Here is an 18796-nt window from a genome sequence, read left to right as displayed (position 1 = left end):
CAGCTTCTCTCACACACGAACCTCGCTACCCAGGGCCCTGTCACAGAGCGAGCACAGCACGGCAGCAGCAGTGCAAACTTCCCTCACACACCCCTCCACCCACAGAGTTGTCACAGGACCAGCACAGCAAACAGGGCCGTGGAGTCAGAGTTGGAGGTAATTTTTGGGTGGAGTCTGAGTCGGTAAAAATGGATCGACTCCAGCTTCAAAATAATATCTGGTAAAATTTGTCATTGTATACTTAACAGTATAAGTCATCCTGACAGCAGCAGCGCAAGCTTTCCTCACACAAACTTCTACTCGTGGACTCGCCACAGAGCAAAACACAACAGCAGAAGCGCAAGATTCCCTCACACACAACCTTCTACCTAGGGCCCTACACAGTTAGCACAGCAAGGCAGGAGCAGAGCAAGCTTCCTCCATTCCTCATATACTGTTCCACCATTAAGACAGCAGTATACATGCTGGTCTAGGGAGAGAATATGCAGCATCGATACACGTGCTCATTTTTCAGCTCATACTGACCTTTGCCTGGACAACAAAACCATCAGCTGTGGTATAGTCAATGTCACCTGAATTTAGGTGGGGGTGTGGATGTGTGTGTGGCCATGTTTGAGGAGGATGTGAGAGGCATGGGCAGTCATGGGCAATGAGCAACAGGTTGGTGGTTTTCCCATTAAGATCTGCCAGATACTTCAAAAGTGACCCAGACTGGCCACAGTCACAGAGACTGCTGGGCTTGAACCATCTGGGCTGGCCAGCAAATGAATTTTAAGATATGAGCACACACACACAAAGAGAGCTGGAGGTTGGGAGGCGGGGCTAGTTCTGGGCAAGACTTCTACGGTCTGTGCCCTGAAAATGGCAGATGCAAATCAAGGTCAGGTATAAACATAAAGTAGCACATATGAGTTTATCTTGTTGGGCAGACTGGATGGACCGTACGGGTCTTTCTTTGCCGTCATCTACTATGTTACTATGTTATGTGTGGTTTTTTTCCTTCCATTTGGTGCCACGTTTGCCTTGGTCCCAAAGTTCTGAAGCGGTGCATGACACTGTCCGCATCCTCAGTGGTCTCATCGCTCCAACACTGCAGGCTGCCCCAGGCTAAAACACCTTTTCTATGAGAACTTCAAACCCTAGAGTAAGCCTGCACACACTAATTGAAAATGTCCCCTGGTCATGGTAATCAAGCCCTCTCCGAGGCAACAACTCCGCTCACAAACGCACTGACATGTACTTTAACGAGCAACTCTTGAAAATTTGGAAAGTCCCTGTTGATATTCAGGAAAATAAAACAAAAATGGATCCTAAATGATTCTTTCAGCAGAGTGTAACATTTGTAATAAATAAGTACCGTACACCAGTTTATATACTAATTAATTACAGATGTAAACTCAGTTCTTCCAGACTTAATTGTTTCCTGGGGTATTTGAGGAGAGCTCTGAAGGTCTGGCAAGCCTGTTATACAGCATCTTTCAAAAAAAAAAAAAAAAAAAGGATATCATGACCTACAAAGACACTGAAGCCCTCTGCAATGAGACTGATTCAGACAGGCATTCAGAGACGCCCATCCCCTCTTAACAACGTCCCAACCGTTCCCAGCAAAACTACGTCAGACAGGCACTCGCCACCCACCCTCCACCTCTACAGATTCTGACATTTCCTGTAAATAATATATCAAAAGAAAAAAAAAGTAGTGAGTGACAAAGTAAAAATATTTCACAGTTATCCTGTATCTGATTACCCTTCAGTGAGAGAAACAAACCGGTTGCTGAGCCCATCCCACCAACTTGCGATGTACATACATCGGGCCTGCTTGGCAGCTTTTATCGGAGACTGGCAAAAGATAGGCACAGATTTCTGACTTTAGCAAGATTATCGACATACTAGGAATGCACTGTATTTGACAACACTTTCTTTTTTCAGAGAAATAATATTTTGGGGAAGAGAAGCAGAAATTTTATTCTGTGCTTGGGTAAATTGAGGCTCAGGGAGATGAACCGAATCACCCAGGGTCCCACTGGTGCCAGAGCTGGGGTTAAACCAGAGGCCCAGAGAGAGAGAGAGAGAGACAGAAAATCTGCCTAAGGTCAAAAAGCCAGGAACCCTGGACTAAAATGTCCGTTCAAACTGAGGGGCCAATGCTGTAAAGCGGGTTAGGCTTTCTCCACTGGTTAGCTTGGTTCACAATACAAAAATGAGGTTTGCGCACGAGTTGATTCTGAACTAATCCTTACATGACATCAGCGTACAGCATATTTAAATTTATGGTAATTTATTCAGCTCAGACATAGAAGTGCGCAGAAGATCAAAAAGGCCAAGCTCAAAGCTGGCGCTTTAATGCAAGGTCTAATGCGGCGTAAAAGGTTAGGTCTGTTCTGCTGTCAGTGTTAGTGAGGATTTCATGCCCGTCTCTTCCCTTTACTGTGAGCATACAGGACCTGGGACTTTTCTGGGTTCTCATGAGTTGGGGGGAGAATAACGAGCTGAGATTTGCAGGCATGCTCAAGTCTGAGCACAAAAAAAAGTGTATCAGCAGCTGGAATTGCATGCACATCTGCACCTTTGCATTAATTTTGGTATCACAAAAAACTTATGCACAGAACAGCATTTTAGCACATACGCGGATGTATGCGCAAGCAATTCTGGTTGCTAAATTTGTGTGCCACTAGCGTAGACATATGTGCATCCGGTGTGCTCTCTGCATATTTGGTTACTGCACAGGGGTGCAAAACTTTGTTGTTACTCGTCCATTAGGAAGCTATGCACCAAGCATCAACAGACTGCTCTACCAAGGCCTCTTCATTGGTCCCTCAAGAGGCCAACTGCAATCAGGGCCAGCTCAAATTATGAAGCATGGCCCAGGACGCCATTGATAAAGGATTCCAAAATTCCGGTCTGGCATCTCTCGATCCCTCTTCCCCTTCCTCTGCCTGTAGTTCTGTATCCACAGGATAGGGGGGGAGGGAGAAAAGATACTGAACTGGGATTTTGACACCCTTTATCATTGGGGGGGGGGGGGGGGGGGCTTGAAAGGAGGAGATACTGGATCACTGGCGGGGGGAAAAGAGTGGAAGGAAAGATACTGGATTGGGGGGGGGGGGGGGGGGGGGGGGGGGGGCAGGGTGTGCCAATACAAAAGTTGGCTTAGGGATCCAGTCCTGACTGCAATTTCATTGTACCACAGAAAGGTGGTATATCAAATTCCTTCCCCTTGCCCGATACTTTCTACAAATTTTTACTCAAATGGAATTCCAAGCTGCAATACCTTGGGGGGGGGGGGGGGGGGAGGGAGAGGGGAGAAGCAGAGTCTTTCTACAAAGGTGTTTTTTTTTTTTTTTTAAATAAAAGGAGCCAGCAGCATGTTAACCTTATTTGTCCTTTAACAAACTGATGAATATAGTTAGAGTCAGCTGCTTACAGAAAAGGAGAAGCAGGATTTGTTGATTGTGAAATCTGAACAAAGCTTCCTGCTTAGATCTCTTACTGCCTGTTGGGGGTGGGGAGGGGGAGAATGGAAGGAAGGACAGACCTCTCAACTGTTGCATCTTCCTTAGGAGCCAAAAGGAGCAGCTTTTCAAACCCACCGCTTGCTCTGGAGAAGCAGTTCGTTCACCCAAGTTTATTAAAAAAAAAAAAAAAAAAGAAAGAAAGAAAAACAGTGTCCGCCCTGTTCAACATATGGCAAAAAACTCCATCCGGGGGAAGGCTTCCCATGGCCTGACAGTGGAGTTTTGGGATAGATGGAATGGAACACTGTTCATGGGGTCTGAATGGGTTCCACAGTTGACACGCACAGAAGTCTAAAAAGGAGGGAGACTAATCACAGGGAGTATAGGTATTCCCCGGCTACTGGGCAGACACTACAGGGGTTTCCTCTCTAGTCAACTAGGATGTAGGACTCCAGGAAACATTACAATGAACATGGGGGAAGTAAAAACTGATTTAAAAAAAAAAATGGATGACTCAGAGCTGGCAGACACACAGCTATGCATGAAGTAAAAATTACTCCACCGCCAGCCTCTTGCCGAGTACGGCACTGAAGGAAATTAAGCAAACTTGATTATAAGAAAACAAGAGTTATATTAAAAGAAATGGTAAACATCTTAGCCTACTATTTCCACACCATCCTACGTGCACTGCAGCTCTTATTCAGTTTCTTATAAGAAACCAGTGATGATACTTTGAATCATCCTTGATAATGCATTATCCTTTTTGTCCCTGAACTTCCAGTGTTATCAGTAAATGCTTTCACACACTACGACAAATGTGATCGATTCGATTTATATTAGAACCTTCTTCTCTTAGGACTTTACTACTCTGATAATCAAATTGGGCAGCTGCAACTCTTTCTATCATGCCTACTGCTCTCTCAAACTAGGAGATTACACAACACCACCGTAAAACTGCTTTACAATTAGAAAAAAAAATATACGATTAGGTCACCCCTCTCTTCCTTCTTGAACATTGGCTACCAATAACCTCTCAAGTTGTTTATAACGTTTTCAGTTATTCATCAGATTTTGAACTCCAGAACTCCTCCTATCTGACTTGGTGGTTCGAAGATCGTAGCATGCACAGAGTATATGGTATATCTCCTAGTAGTCCGATCCTATATCTGGTTGGAAACAATCCAGAACTCATTCTTTAGTGTTGTTACCGCCTTCCATCTGGAACAGCTTCCCTCTCATTTTTAGGACAGAAACATTATTTTGTTTTAAATTTAAGGCGGCACTAAAAAGACACTCCTCTTCAACCAGGCATAGCCGTCATCTTCTGTATGATGCAGACGAAAACTACTTTAAAACTCTATTCTACTTAAATATATGCACATTAGTAAATAAAGACCATCCTCTTATACTGCCCTTCCCCCCCCCCAACCTTAGCAGAAACTATGGTAAACTAGGCCTTTTCTTTCTTCCCTCATGTATTTTCGTACGCAGGTATGCATCAAATAGTCAAGCCATATCCCCCCCCTTTTTTTTTTTTCTTTTAAAACTATTTAGAACATTAACCACTTAGATTTTTTTGTTTTACGATTTGTGGTATAATCAAGAAATAAACTGTAAACCGTATTCAAGAAGTGGAGCGAGCAGAGAAAACCTGGGTTTTCATTTGAGTTCCCCTCTCTCCTGGTTCAATATATCCAACAGCCTTTCCCAAGGCCCAGATGCACAAAACCTAACGAGCCCACAACTTGCGTTTTAAACTGGTTCCAGCCAGTTTAAAACGCAAGTAGTTCACCCCGGGCATGCACTAAGGGCATTTTCCCTGCCACGGTAGCAGGCAACGAAAACGAAATGCAAATGTTTGAAAAGCTATTATAATGAGCTGCAGTACCGTTGCAGCCCATTATAATCAGATGCACTACCATTTTTCCGATTCCCTTACCGTAGGAACCCTAACGAGATGTCTGACCTCTTGTTAGGGCTCCTGTGAGGGAATCGGAAAGGAAAAGGGCCCCCAAAAAAGGTAAAAAAGAAAAAAAAAAAAGCAGGGAGCGCACGTGAGGGGCGTCCTTTAAGGACGTACTCTCCCTGCGCTTCTGAGAGACGTCTTTTTTTTTTTTTTTTTTGCAGTTTTTTGTTCTGCCGGCGCTCGTGTTTTTTCCCCCTTCTTGTGTCTTCGCCGCGCCACTTACCCCTCCACAGCGAAATTTTTCTATTTTCCTGGTTGCCGGAGAATCGGGACGTCCCTTTAGATTAGGCTACTCTTCCTGGTCTCTTCAGCCAATCAGAGCGCGTTTCGCTGACAACAGCCAGCTAAGCCCGCTTTGATTGGCTGAAGAGACCAGGAAGAGGAGCCTAATCTAAAGGGACGTCCCGATTCTCCGACTCAGGTACCGAAGGACTAGAGAATGCAAGTGAGCTACAACGAGTAGCTCATTTGCATTCCCTATCGTTGATGCATTCCCGTTCCCTACCGATTCGCTATGGAATCGGTAGGGAACGGGAATTACCAATGTCTTTCATGCATCTGGGCCCAAGTTCTTTAGATACAGTTTAACTAATGGAATGCAAACACAGGGAACCAAAAGGTGTGTTCAGAGGGGCAGGTAAAGTGCAATCAGATGCCCACTGATTTGATGACCCATCAACGTAACTGCCAACCTAAAGTTCAAATTTAATCTTGGCAATTGTCATGCCATTAATCCCCTATCAAAGGTTCACATTGTTCACCTCCTGGAATGTGCTGTGGTTGCCACAGTTAGGATGAACACAGGGCACGGAGCATTACTTATGCATGTTCAGGTTATGTATTAAGAGAGCTCAGTAAACAAAATGGACAGACCCAAAAATTTCAGAGCAAGCTGGACCTACCACATCATGAACTCATTGTTTGGTAACAATCAGTCCTGGAACCTCTTAGCACACCTAGGCCAACAGAAAACTATGCCAGGTATTTGCAAGCCTTGAGAGAAAATGTTAAAAGTACTGTCCTCAATATAAGACAGTCAGCTCTGTAGGTGCTGAGCATTCTGCTATTAAGCAAACTCCTTCACAGAGTCTGGGGAGGGGTAATTTGGAGATAGTAAAAGCTAGAAGGATGCTTGGGTAGATAGAGAGAGGAAGGGCCAGTAGGAAAAAAGAGGTGATGATGCCCCTGTATAAAAGACTCTGGTAAGAGTCTTTTATATTGTGTACCACACCTTCAAAAGGATATAAACAGGATGGAGTCAGTCCAGAGGGCGGCTACTAAAATGGTCAGTGGTCTTCGCTATAAAGTGTATGGGGTCAGACTTAAAGGACCTCAATATGTATACTTTGGAAGAAAGGTGGGAGGGGGAGATAAGATAGAGGCATTTAAATACCTATGTGGCATGAATGCACAGGAGGTGAGTCTCTTTCAACTGAAAGGACGCTTTGGAACAAGGGGGCACAGGATGAAGGTGAAAGGGGATAGACTCAGAAGTAACCTGAGGAAATACTTCTTCACAGAAAGGGTGGTGGAAACAAAAATAGAGAGCTTGGGACAAGTACATAGGATCTCTAAGGGAGTGATAGGGAGAATAGATGGCATGGATGGGCAGACTGGATAGGCCATGTAGTCTTTATCTGCCTACATTTTTGTATGTTTCTATGTATATGGCACCCCTAGTCATTTTGAAATGTTGGAGCATAGGATTTTCAATGATTGGGTGAGTGTGAGGGTGCAGGATTCTCTAGAGGAAAGCATCTCATGGCCTGTCCCCCATCAATCACCTGTTCAAGCCATGCCATCGTTGATACCCAAATCTTAGGGATCAAGGGCCTTTGTGTAGGTCATGTGAAATGATTGATCATCCAAGACCAGGTGCCCACCATTAAAACAAGAGAAGTGAAACAATGTCACATATGGATCTTCTAGCATTTTCCAACTTTGACCCTATTGAAAATGGTGTCATCCTAATCAGATGAAGGTGGATTTCAATTGTATAAACGCCAAGGTCCTAAATCATCAACCCCAAAGCTGTACCCAACTGGTGAATTTTCACTGATATTATTGTAGCCCTTCCCTTCCAAAAGGAAACAAGATTTACAATTCAGGCCAGATAAGAATCTTTTAGCTACTGGTAATTTTATTTTATGGTTTTAAAGAATAAGGAGACTTTTATTAGGTTTTTATTTTAACTCCCACCATTTGTATAGGGAATGGGACTTGTATACCGTTTTTCTGTGGTTTTTCCAACTACATTCAAAACGGTTTACATATTATATACAGATACTTATTTGTACCTGGGACAACGGAGGGTTAAGTGACTTGTCCAGAGTCACAAGGAGCTGCAGTGGGAATCAAACCCAGTTCCCCAGGATCAAGGTCCACTGCACTAACCACTAGGCTACTCCTCCAGTAGCCTAGTGGTTAGTGGGTGTTTTTTTTTTAGGAAGAAAAAAAAAGGTGACTATTATTTTGAAGCTGATACATAAAAGGATTTGTAAAGCAAATAACAAACTAGTGCCCAAAATGCAACAATTTAGCTGATGTTCCATACATTGTGATTTCTCAAAAACTTTGGGCAGGTCGATAAAACTACACGTTAAAAAAAATGTTTTTTTAAAGTACAAATTCAGATATAAATACATGGATACCACAGCATCTCATACAATTTCCCCCAGCTTCAAGGATTTTTGCCACAGAGTCAAAAATTAGTTTTCAAAAAGGCAATACTCTTTGATGACCTTAACAGAGATGGTCCTGCTTCTGTTTGGTTACTTACCTCCCCATTTCTCATCAAGCTACCCTGCAAGTGTTAGAGTATCGGTCTGTCTCCACGTACACTAGAACTGTACTTTCCGACAGATAGAAATAATATTGAGCTTTAACAAATAATAAAGAAGCAGCGTGAAATCAGAGAAGATTTAGCACAGTAGAACCCCGGATTATTCGTTTTCCAATTTAAAATCGCTATTCGGACAAATACAGTGTATTCAGGGCCGAATCAACTCTGTACAGCCCTAGTCTCCACTAAACAATTTATCATACGGTTAGAAAAAGAGCAGCTCTCTCGATCAGTTAGCTCTGAGGAAGTTCCTGGAACTCAGCTTTAACCACGGCAGCCATTAATAAACGATGAAAAAAAATATTCTTAGTTTCACAGCCATCTTCTAAAATGCAGAAGTACCCACTGTTAGGGGAATAATGATAGTTGCTTTGGGCTTTGTAAAGGAGTTACCTTGGATCAGTTATGGAACAGCAATCCCCTCACAGAACATGAAAACAAATCTGTTCGTGAAATGTGCTGGTCCTTCCAATCATCATACTGATCAGATTCCTGATTTCTCCCAAATGAGGCCCTTAAACTAGCCTCAAAGCATTATTGTAATTTTCCTGGGGAAAAAAGTTTAACATGAAAACCCTGCAGTCCATGGTTTTATGCAACCTGGAAATATACAGAGTGGACCAATTCCTTAAACTGCTTCTCAGCTCTATCAGTCAGCTGCTTTGTTCAGTCAGGTCTTCCTTTTACCTCAAGGGGAAACCTCTCGAACCTAAAGGCTCTTCACATACAAATCTTGTGACTTTATGGTCACGTAGATTCTATAATAGGATCATAAAGCTGTTTTGTTGGATTCCCTTTTAGAACATTAACATCTGCTTTACCAAACCTCCTATTTTCTGTCTTTGAGAAGAGACCTAAACAGAGATCACTGGCCTCAAGAGGTTGTCTTCACGCCATAGCTGCCTTTCACAGGTAGCAGCAGTAAGGAAGGGAGTATTTGAAAATGCCAAAACAATAATCGATTACTTAAGAATGGAGCGGAGAAGAGGGCTGAGAACCAGGGAAGCAGAGTTCAAACCACACTGATGACCTTGGGCAAGCCACCTGATCCTCTACTGCAGTAATTTTCACTAATTTTTAAAATGAGGCCATTTTGGATCCAAATGAGCTGAAGGAGAGCCACCAAATATCTTTCCATGCAAGGCTGTGACATGATATCCATCCCCACCAGCCTGCCTTCAAATTTTTCATTGGGGATTATCCTCAAGAAGGTGAGCATTTCCAAATGCATTCTCTTCATCTACGGAGAACTGCCTTGTCCTTCAAGCATACTGCTCTTCTGCCCTTGGGTAGAAACAAAACAAGAGGGGGAAAAAAAAAAACAGAAAAAAGGATGAGGACTGCCACTGGCCCCCAGGCCTTGCACTGAATAACACTGTTCTACTGCCTCAGCTACAAACTTAGCCTAAAAGCTGAAACCTTTTATTATGCCTGAGCCTTCGGCCCATCTACTACTAGAACAGAATCTCTGATCCCAGCAACCAAACTGAAGAAATCAGAATGGCGGAGAATGAATCAAGTCTGTTTTTCCTACCCCTCACCACAACAAGGGTTAAAAGTAAGGGTGTCTCAAATCACAACCAATGCAAAATGTGTCATCTGATTCATTCCACTTTCTCTACAAATAAAACACCCCCTAAAGGTTAGCCATGTTTCCACTCACAGGGCTCCATTCTGTCTGAAGCTGTCCTCAGCTGAACTGGTCCTGGTTTTAGCCTACTGCACTTCTGGACTCCTAGTTTACTGCTTTTTTCCTTAGAAAAACTGAGATTATAAACCCTTAGAAGCAGGACAAAAGCACCGCTGACTCAACCTGTTTCATCTGAAATGTTGCAGGTATTGTTGGGACCACAGCTCTGGCAGTCTGCAACTAGGGTTACAATGAGGCTTATTTTCAAAGCACTTAGCCTTCCAAAGTTCCATAGGTTTCTATGGAACTTTGGAAGGCTAAGTGCTTTGAAAATATGCCTCAATATGTCCTCTTTTTGTACTTCTTCAGATATGTCCCCCAGGATTTTTAATTTTTAGGGTTATCAATAGAAATCAAACCAAATAAAACATGGATAAGAAGATACCTTTTTTATTGGACATAACAATACATTTCTTGATTAGCTTTCGAAGGTTGCCCTTCTTCGTCAGATCGGAAATAAGCAAATGTGCTAGCTGACAGTGTATATAAGTGAAAACATTCAAGCATTACTATGACAGTAAAATAGATACCATTGGAGATTCTACATGGAATGTTGCTACTATTGGAGATTCTACATGGAATGTTGCTATTCCACTAGCAACATTCCATGTAGAAGGATGCGCAGGCTTCTGTTTCTGTGAGTCTGACGTCCTGCACGTACGTGCAGGACGTCAGACTCACAGAAGCAGAAGCCTGCGCAGCCAAATTGGTGATCTACAAGGGCCGACTTCTACATGGAATGTTGCTAGTGGAATAGCAACATTCCATGTAGAATCTATAGAAATCAAACAAAATAAAACATGGAAAAGAAAATAAGATGATACCTTTTTTATTGGACATAACTTAATACATTTCTTGATTAGCTTTGGAAGGTTGCCCTTCTTCGTCAGATCGGAAATAAGCAAATGTGCTAGCTGACAGTGTATATAAGTGAAAACATTCAAGCATTACTATGACAATCTGAGAGTGTGGGAGGATGGGGGTGGGTCGGAGAAGGGCAACCTTCGAAAGCTAATCAAGAAATGTATTATGTCCAATAAAAAAAGGTATCATCTTATCCATGTTTTATTTTGTTTGATTTCTATTGATAACCTTAAGAGTGGACTAACACGGCTACCACACTCCTCTACTTAATTTTTAGGGAAATGTCCTCTTTTTCTTTTATGTGCCTATGGCCAACACACCTATCCACATAATGAGACACCCATTATGTGGCCTATTAGTCAAAGGGGGTGCTAAAGAGAAGGAAAGGCATTGCTGATCTCTGTTTCCCTGCTGGTTGAATCTGTCACAGGAATTTTGTTTGAGCAGCACAACTTCAAGCGTATGTCATGCAAAGATATCTCAGAAGCCAGCCAAAGTTGTCGAGGGATATGCGCTCTTCTGATAAGTATGCTTGGGCTCGGACTCAGTCAAACTCAAATCCTGAATTTGTGTAAGTAAGTCACTGTTTGATGTGTGTTCATTAACTAAAGGCTATGATTAAATATTTCTTTACCAAAGGTAGCAACCATTTTTATTTTTTCCTGTCCTCTTTTTTGTCTCTGCAAATATGGCAACCCTATCTGCAACCAGCTCGCTTCTACATAAACTGTCTCGTCCGTTTGGATGGCTGGGGCTCAGTGATACACTTTAAAAAAAGTGCAACAAAAATGTTTAACACCTAAGGGGGCCTGTAACCAGAAACCTTTTTTCCGAAGGGGTGGGGGTGGGGGGGAGACACAAATGCTCTCCTTTAAATAGACAGATTTCCCATCCTAAACCGAAGCAGTTTCCACACACCACTTTAGATTAAGTGTGTCAAACCACCACCACATTACGGACATCCAAGCAGGAGTTCATACCAATTAAACAATCTTAATAAGACAAATTCAATGTTGCATTGTCTGTCCTTAGCCTAACACAACGAATATACAATTACATAATCAACGAAGCACAGCACAAACATGTGCAAGCAATGATGCAATGAGTTTGGGCTGCTAACAAGACTATAGGGTTGTTTTTCAAATAAAAGGCCCCCTTTCTACACTAGTTTCTCCCATGAATTTGATGCCAGATGGCTGTAGGCAAAGCACATTTTCTAGCTTGGGCTGAAACGCTGATTAATTCATTAATTTAATTTGGATTTTGCTCACAACTTTTTCAGTAGTAGCTCAAGGTGCATTCCATTCAGGTGCACTTGGTATTTCCCTGTGCCAGGAGGACTCACAATTTAACCCCTATGTTTACTAAGGTGCGCTATAGGTGCGTTAGCATTTTAAACACGCGTAAATGGTTTACATGCATTAAACGCTATATGCGTTCATAGAAAGATATAGGTGCGTTAGCGTTTAACACGCCTTAACTTTAAAGGTGCTTTCAGAAACCTTAGTAAACATACGCCTAAGTTTGTACCTGAGGCAATGCCCAAGATCAGGAGCAGCAGTGGGATCTGAACCAGCCACCTCTGGATGTCAAGACCAGTGCTCTAACCACTAGGTCATTCCTAATGTTCTGCATTAGCCCATTAGCAACGTGTAGGCAGCTCAGGGTCAACTTTACCTCCGCTGTGGAAGTGCAACGAGCAGAACTTGGGACATTCTTGAGAATCTACATAACCCTGACTGCCAAACACCTCACCAGTACAGCAAAGAAAACTGTGCCAACTACTCACCCTCCTGTATTAAAACAAAAAAAATACTCAAAAACTAACATTTAACAGGGAAGAGACCACCACCAGCCAGTAAAAGCCCTATTTAGCAGGCCACACTTTTAAAAGGAGGTAAAGTACAACGTTTACCTGATGGTTTTGGCTTTATAGCTAATCATAACAGTGTCCGTATACAGTGTATTCCTGAATAGTACTTCTAGCCTGGCCCTTACAAAATCTTATACATACCCACAGAAAGAAAAAATAATCCAGGAGCTCTAGAAGAAAAGGACATATTACCTGTTTATACAGATTCAAAAGCATATGTGGCCTTCTGTTGCCACTCGCAACATACAAGTGCCTTCTGCTATTTTGCACGTTGGATACGCTTAACACTGGGTACAAGCAGTGGTTAGGGAGACTTTACTGTGCTGAATACTTTTTGTTTTACGGTGTTAACACAGTAAAATGAGTGCAAAGGTCCATCAAGTCTGTGCAGCTGTCTTCCTCACTAAGTTGAGGAACTCAGATTCCCAAAACATCAATCACTCCCATATCTTCCAAATCAACCCCTCAGCCTCTCTATCCAAATCATGTTATAACCAGGGAGGCTGCCTGTACATTATCCCAGTCTTGAAGGACGCTTAATTCGGTCATGCCATTCATGCGAGGGTCATGACCACAGCTGGTTCCCAGTACCCTAACCATTATTTATTTATGTATTTAGATTTTGCTCACACCTTTTTCAGTAGTAGCTCAAGGTGAGTTACATTCAGGTACACTGGGTATATTAGGAAAGGCTGATACAGTTGTGCCGTTGCCCTCTACCTATTGGTTTATACAACTTTCCCCTCTTTGGCCCTATGAACTTTACAAAAAAAAAATGGATTATAGAAAAGGGCCATAAACCCATCTCACCTACCCAATCTCAATCCTGGTACAACTACGCACCTGCCGTAAAGTACCTACAGAAAGAGGTTTGTTCTCAAAATCATCCTGACTACAAGACTAATATTAAACACCTTTTTTTCCCCCTGTAATACCTTATCTCTTTGCTTTACACTCAGCACCCTAGATTTAAGGTAGATCATGCCAAATACTAGCTTTAAAACTAAATATTTGTTGCATTTTAGAGCTGTATAGCACCCAGAACAGACTGAAAACTGCTTAACCACAGATATGACAAAAAATGTTTAGAATCCAGTCCTCTTACAGTAAGGGGGAAGAGTAGCCTAATGCAGGATTTCCCCAAGTCCAGTCCTGGAGTACCCCTTTCCAGTCAGGTTTTCAGGATATCCACAAAGAATATGCATGAACTTGATTTGCATATAATGGAGGCAGTGTGTGCAAATCAAGTTCATGCATATTCATTGTGGATATCCTGAAAACCTGACTGGAAAGCGGTACTCCAGGACGGGGCTTGGGAAACACTGGCCTAATGGTTCGAGCTGTGTGCTGAGGACCAGGGAAGCCAGGGTTCAAATCCCACCTGTTCTCTTTGTGATCTTGAGCAATTGTTTATTTCCTCCACCCCATGCCTCAGGTACAAACTTAAGGGCCCTTTTAATAAAGCTCAGTGGGCACTCACTGACATTATAGTGCACTAAGTATGGTACTTAGGTATTAAAATAGGACATGCACTCATTTTGTTAGAGTGCACTAATCTTTAGTAAAAAGACCTTAGATTGTAAGTCCTCTAGGGACAGAACGATAACTCAACTTGAGCTACAACTGAAAGAGGGCAAGCTAAATCCGAATCCAAAATAAGAAATCTGTCCTTCAAACTGCAGAACAGTTGATTGCTCTGTGCACTGCAGTTGTACTGTAATGCTGTCTAGCCTCCAGTATCTCTAATCTGTCCTATGTCCCATCTTTGGTTCCCTCCTCTCATTCAAAGCACCATGGTCTGTGTAGAAACCTGCTGTCATCTGCGGTCAAGAAGTATCACAATGTTTTTTGATGGTTTCAGCCTACAAATGCTCAAAAATGTATTAAAAATTTTTATACCTCACAATCCACAAGTTTGTCAGTGGTTTGGTTTCAGCCTGCAAACACTCAAAAATCTATTTAAAAATTTTTATACTGCACAATTCACAAGTTCTCAGTGGTTTACAAGATATACATACATAAAATCAAAATACAATTCTTCACACCGACATAACATTACCAAACATAAAACAACAACAACAAAATAATCAACCTAAAATATTTTAAAATTTCAATCACTCAATCTGAGCTTTTACACCTTTCCACCTTCTCAAATCAGATCATCTTTAGCCCCATATGCTTGTATAAACAGTAGGTCTTCAAATATTTTTTTTTCAAGTCTCAATGATAAACTGTTCCACGAAGTATGACTTGCTACATAAAAAAATCGCCTAAACAGCAGAAATCACAAGCCATGGGACTTGAGTTTTTGCATTCCATCACGCATACTCATTGCTGGAATTTGAAAAGATAGAGATTAGAGAAACCAACAGCCGAGAGACCTCCAGACCTATCCTTCTCTACCTGTATTGCAATACCCTACTTCATCCCCAGCTTAGCTCCTTTGCCTCACCCCACAAGTTCCTCTACTTTTCATTCTAGTTTGCGCACCCATCATCTCCGCTGAGATGCTGTGCTGAGCACTGAGCAGTCCTGAGAAAAACTGCTGCCTCCGTGTTACATCCGAGCCTGCCATCTCCTCTCACGGCTGGCAAAAATTTCACTACTGAATACTATTAGTAAGGGCACAAGCACACTTCTGAAGATACATAGAAAACAATTTGCTTTCATGACTTCTTAAACATCCTCAAGAGAAGAAACGCAAAAGTGCCTGATTACATGATCTGAACAATGTTCTAAATGCATTGCATGGAAATTTCTTCAACAAAAAGGAAACTCAGCTAACGGACATATTAGTTGAAATTAAAAAAAAAAAAAAAGTTTACCAAAGTGTTTTGCCCACAGTTTGTATAAGGTGCAATAGCACAAACACCTTTAGATAGATACTGGTTACTAGGATGTAAAACTTATCTAAAAAAATAAACAAAGAGACAGACCCCTGCTTACAAAATACTGTTTCCTGCAGGGCGGAGAATGGGAAAAATATTCAAGAAATGATTCTCAAAACCTGTGCGTTCCTTTTCCACCTGTCCATACTTTGCTATGCAAGACTTACAGGTTTAAAGTATCAAAAGGGTTTCTCATTCTATGCCAGTGACAAAACATGCTGTTAAAAAAAAAATCTGAAAAATAAAACTAATTGTTTGCTACAGGATGCTGCAACAGTAGAAATAAATGTTTGTTATATTTTTAAATTTGCTTATTCCTACAGAGACATCAGAAACCAAATTCCAATCACCACATTTGGATATTAATTTTAAAAAAAAATTATTTAAACATACTATTTCAGAAGCCAATTAGGAAATTAAAACGTTCATTAACCAGAATATCACCGTCACCACCTTCTCCCCAAAAAGCCAGGATGCCCTCCTTTTTAATATAGCATCTATATATCTCTCCCACACACACTGCAAACTAATACGCTTTAACATAAATTCTACAAAAAACATTATTCAATGATACACACAAAACTGCTGGCACATCTTTACAACTAAAACACCGAACAGTTTCAGAATCTGAACTTGAAGCCCTCTCAGGGACACCAGACCTGCTTTTCATTATTCAGTTACAAGGTTCTCACTCACTTTGACTGCACCTCTGTCACCTGAGTTTAACAGAGCCTTCAAATGTTTTCGCTGGATGGTAGAATAACTTCTTCACTAACATCAAGGTCCCATGATCTATGTGTTTTTTCAGCAGATGTCAGTGAAAACAGAATTCTGTGCCCCCCCCCCCCCAAAAAAAAAAAATCACATCTGGCTTCACATTCTGAAACAATCAGAAGCACTTTGGCTTCTTGTGTAAAAGTGATCCACACGCACAATCTTCTATTGTACACAAGGGAAAATACTGAATCGCTAGACAAACTGAACTCTTTTAAGCAGCAAGGTTTTTTACACTCTGGGCAACCAGCTATGAAGACAATAGCGAAGTTTGCAAAGCGCAGCATGGCTTACATTTCTAAGTATATACAGATGGCAATATAATAAGCTTTATCTTTATACAAATGAAGTACTGGCTGCCGCCTTAAACAACAAACTTTAAGAAGGAATGCAAGCGAGGACTTTGAAAGTACCTCTGAATAATGCAAGCGGTTTTATTGGTCTTTCACAGTCATGAACTGCATTTCACTGTAACAAGATAGGATGCGCTTCAGTTCTTGATCGGACACAATGCATATCCAGAACCCATGCCCTAAATCCCTCATTTTGCCTTTCTAGTTCTTGCACTGGTGCCTCGGAATTCCTACAGGCATTCCGGGAGTAAGCTGGTATCCAAAATGATCACCTCAAATACACAGTGATAGCTTATCATACAAGCAGAGCAAACGAAAGACTGAGGAATATTTCTCCTCTGCACAAATTCTGAAAACATATGGCCTTGTGGCAGATGTGTCCAGTTTGGCTGAGGCGCTTGTAGAGGGCCAATCTTCAGAACTAGCTGCCCTTGCTCCAGCAGACCGAAATCAGCCAAACGAGGACTAGTGAAAAGGGTGGTATCCCAGGTCATCCCTCTCCCGACTTTGTGCATAGCCTTTCGGGGGGGGGGGGGGGAGGAGGTTACCACAATAATTCAGGATAGCATGGCCCTACCAACATTTTACCCCACACATCTGAATCTACGCCCCCGCCCCAACCAAAAAAAGTATTTTGCTGCCCCATCTTCAGAGGTCACCCTCAAAAACTAACGTGCATGCAAAGACAACAGCCCCAGTCCAGCCTCCTTGATCCGTTCAAAAAACCTGAAACTCCGAAAACGTGCAAACAACACTCGAGTCAGTTTTTGCAAAGGAAACCAGTTCCTTATGTGTCCTTGGGGAATCGGGGATTGCATTAAGACTTTACTGTTGAATTGCACCTTATAGAAGGGCAGATTAGGTGAATTCACACGTTTTTGCATTGTCTCTTCCACTACCACCAACAAAGAGATCTCCCATTTGAAACTAACTTTAACAAAAAGGAACAACCACTATGCACTGTTTGTACCTATGAAACCTTGCACCACGCCGATTTTGTGTCAATACAAAAAAAAAAAAAAAAAAAAACAACCAACCCTCAAAAACCAAAACAACCCAATAATGATCGGAGATTTGATCCATTCCAAGGTTTCGGGTTTACTTCCTACTTCCACACTCCTCTTCCTAGTGAGGGATCCACAGTCCGATGATCCCCTATATAGTCTAAAAAGGACACCAGCCTGGGAAAGAAGTCTGAAGGAGAAGGGAGTGGGGTAAGAGTCCGAGCATAAACCTGCCACAAACTCACCCCGAAAAAATACATAATACATTCCAGTACGCAATGCTTGAGATCAGGCAGATAGAAACCCTCGGGGAGGAGAGGGCAGAAGAATGCAACCAACATAAAGGCACAAACTTTTTTAAAGGCGCATAAAAAAAAGAATAAAGTTGCATATGCAACCCGGGAAGTTGTCCACTTAATGAGAAGGGAAAAAGATTCAGTGTCCCCCAAATCATCTATGGCCAAAAGCATTTCACAACGAGGACCTCCTTCCCCCCCTCCGCCCTTACTGCCGGGGCTCTCCGCTTTTACTTGCCTCGGTCTTGGTGATGCGATGCCTGGCCAGTTTCACTACGGCGAAGTTGCCCTTTCCCAGGGTGCGCTCGATGTCGTAGAAGCCCACCCGCACGGGCCCTCGCTGCAAGTGCCTCTGACCATCCGCCATGACCATGGCTGAGTGCCGGGGTAGGACAGGGGGAGGGAAATGGAACGGCGGCGGCAAAATGCAGGCAGAGAGGAGCGCGAGGACAACGCGAGCCGGGCTGCACCGTGCTCCGCGCGCCACTCCGAACACCCCAACCCCAGCCTCCACCGCTGACGTCCATTGACGTCAGAGTCCCGGAGGGGGGGAGGGGGGCGGGGACCTGAGCCTTGCACAGCTCGCTGCCAATTTGTCTCCATGGCAACCAGAGCCACCTTTGACGTCAGCAGACAGCCACTGCCATGCTGCAGGCTGTCAATCAAGGAACTTGCACGATTGGGGGTTGGGGAGCTTTTGGCTTTTCTTTTATTTTGCTCCCTTCTTCCCTCTCGCAGTCTCGCTTTCTTTCACGTGTAATTTTGCTGCATTAACAGTAGTAGAGAGAGAG

At 42.6% G+C, this 18796-nt stretch overlaps 1 protein-coding gene across 1 annotated transcript in view; it reads right to left on the bottom strand.

The window, feature by feature from the left end:
• The window catches only part of SIK2 (salt inducible kinase 2), a 115493-nt gene extending 97013 nt beyond the window's left edge, over nucleotides 1-18480 (bottom strand). The window contains exon 1 of the mRNA XM_030220744.1: nucleotides 18244-18480. Coding sequence (XP_030076604.1) covers nucleotides 18244-18378 — 135 coding nt within the window. The 5' untranslated portion in view covers nucleotides 18379-18480. The remainder of the gene's footprint in view (nucleotides 1-18243) is intronic.
• Between the last annotated feature and the right edge of the window lie 316 nt (nucleotides 18481-18796).

This window comes from Microcaecilia unicolor, chromosome 12 (assembly GCF_901765095.1).
Source record: "Microcaecilia unicolor chromosome 12, aMicUni1.1, whole genome shotgun sequence".
Classification (NCBI taxonomy): domain Eukaryota; kingdom Metazoa; phylum Chordata; class Amphibia; order Gymnophiona; family Siphonopidae; genus Microcaecilia; species Microcaecilia unicolor.
The sequence above is the reverse complement of the archived record's forward strand: the minus strand, read 5'-3'. Positions and strand labels throughout refer to the sequence as shown.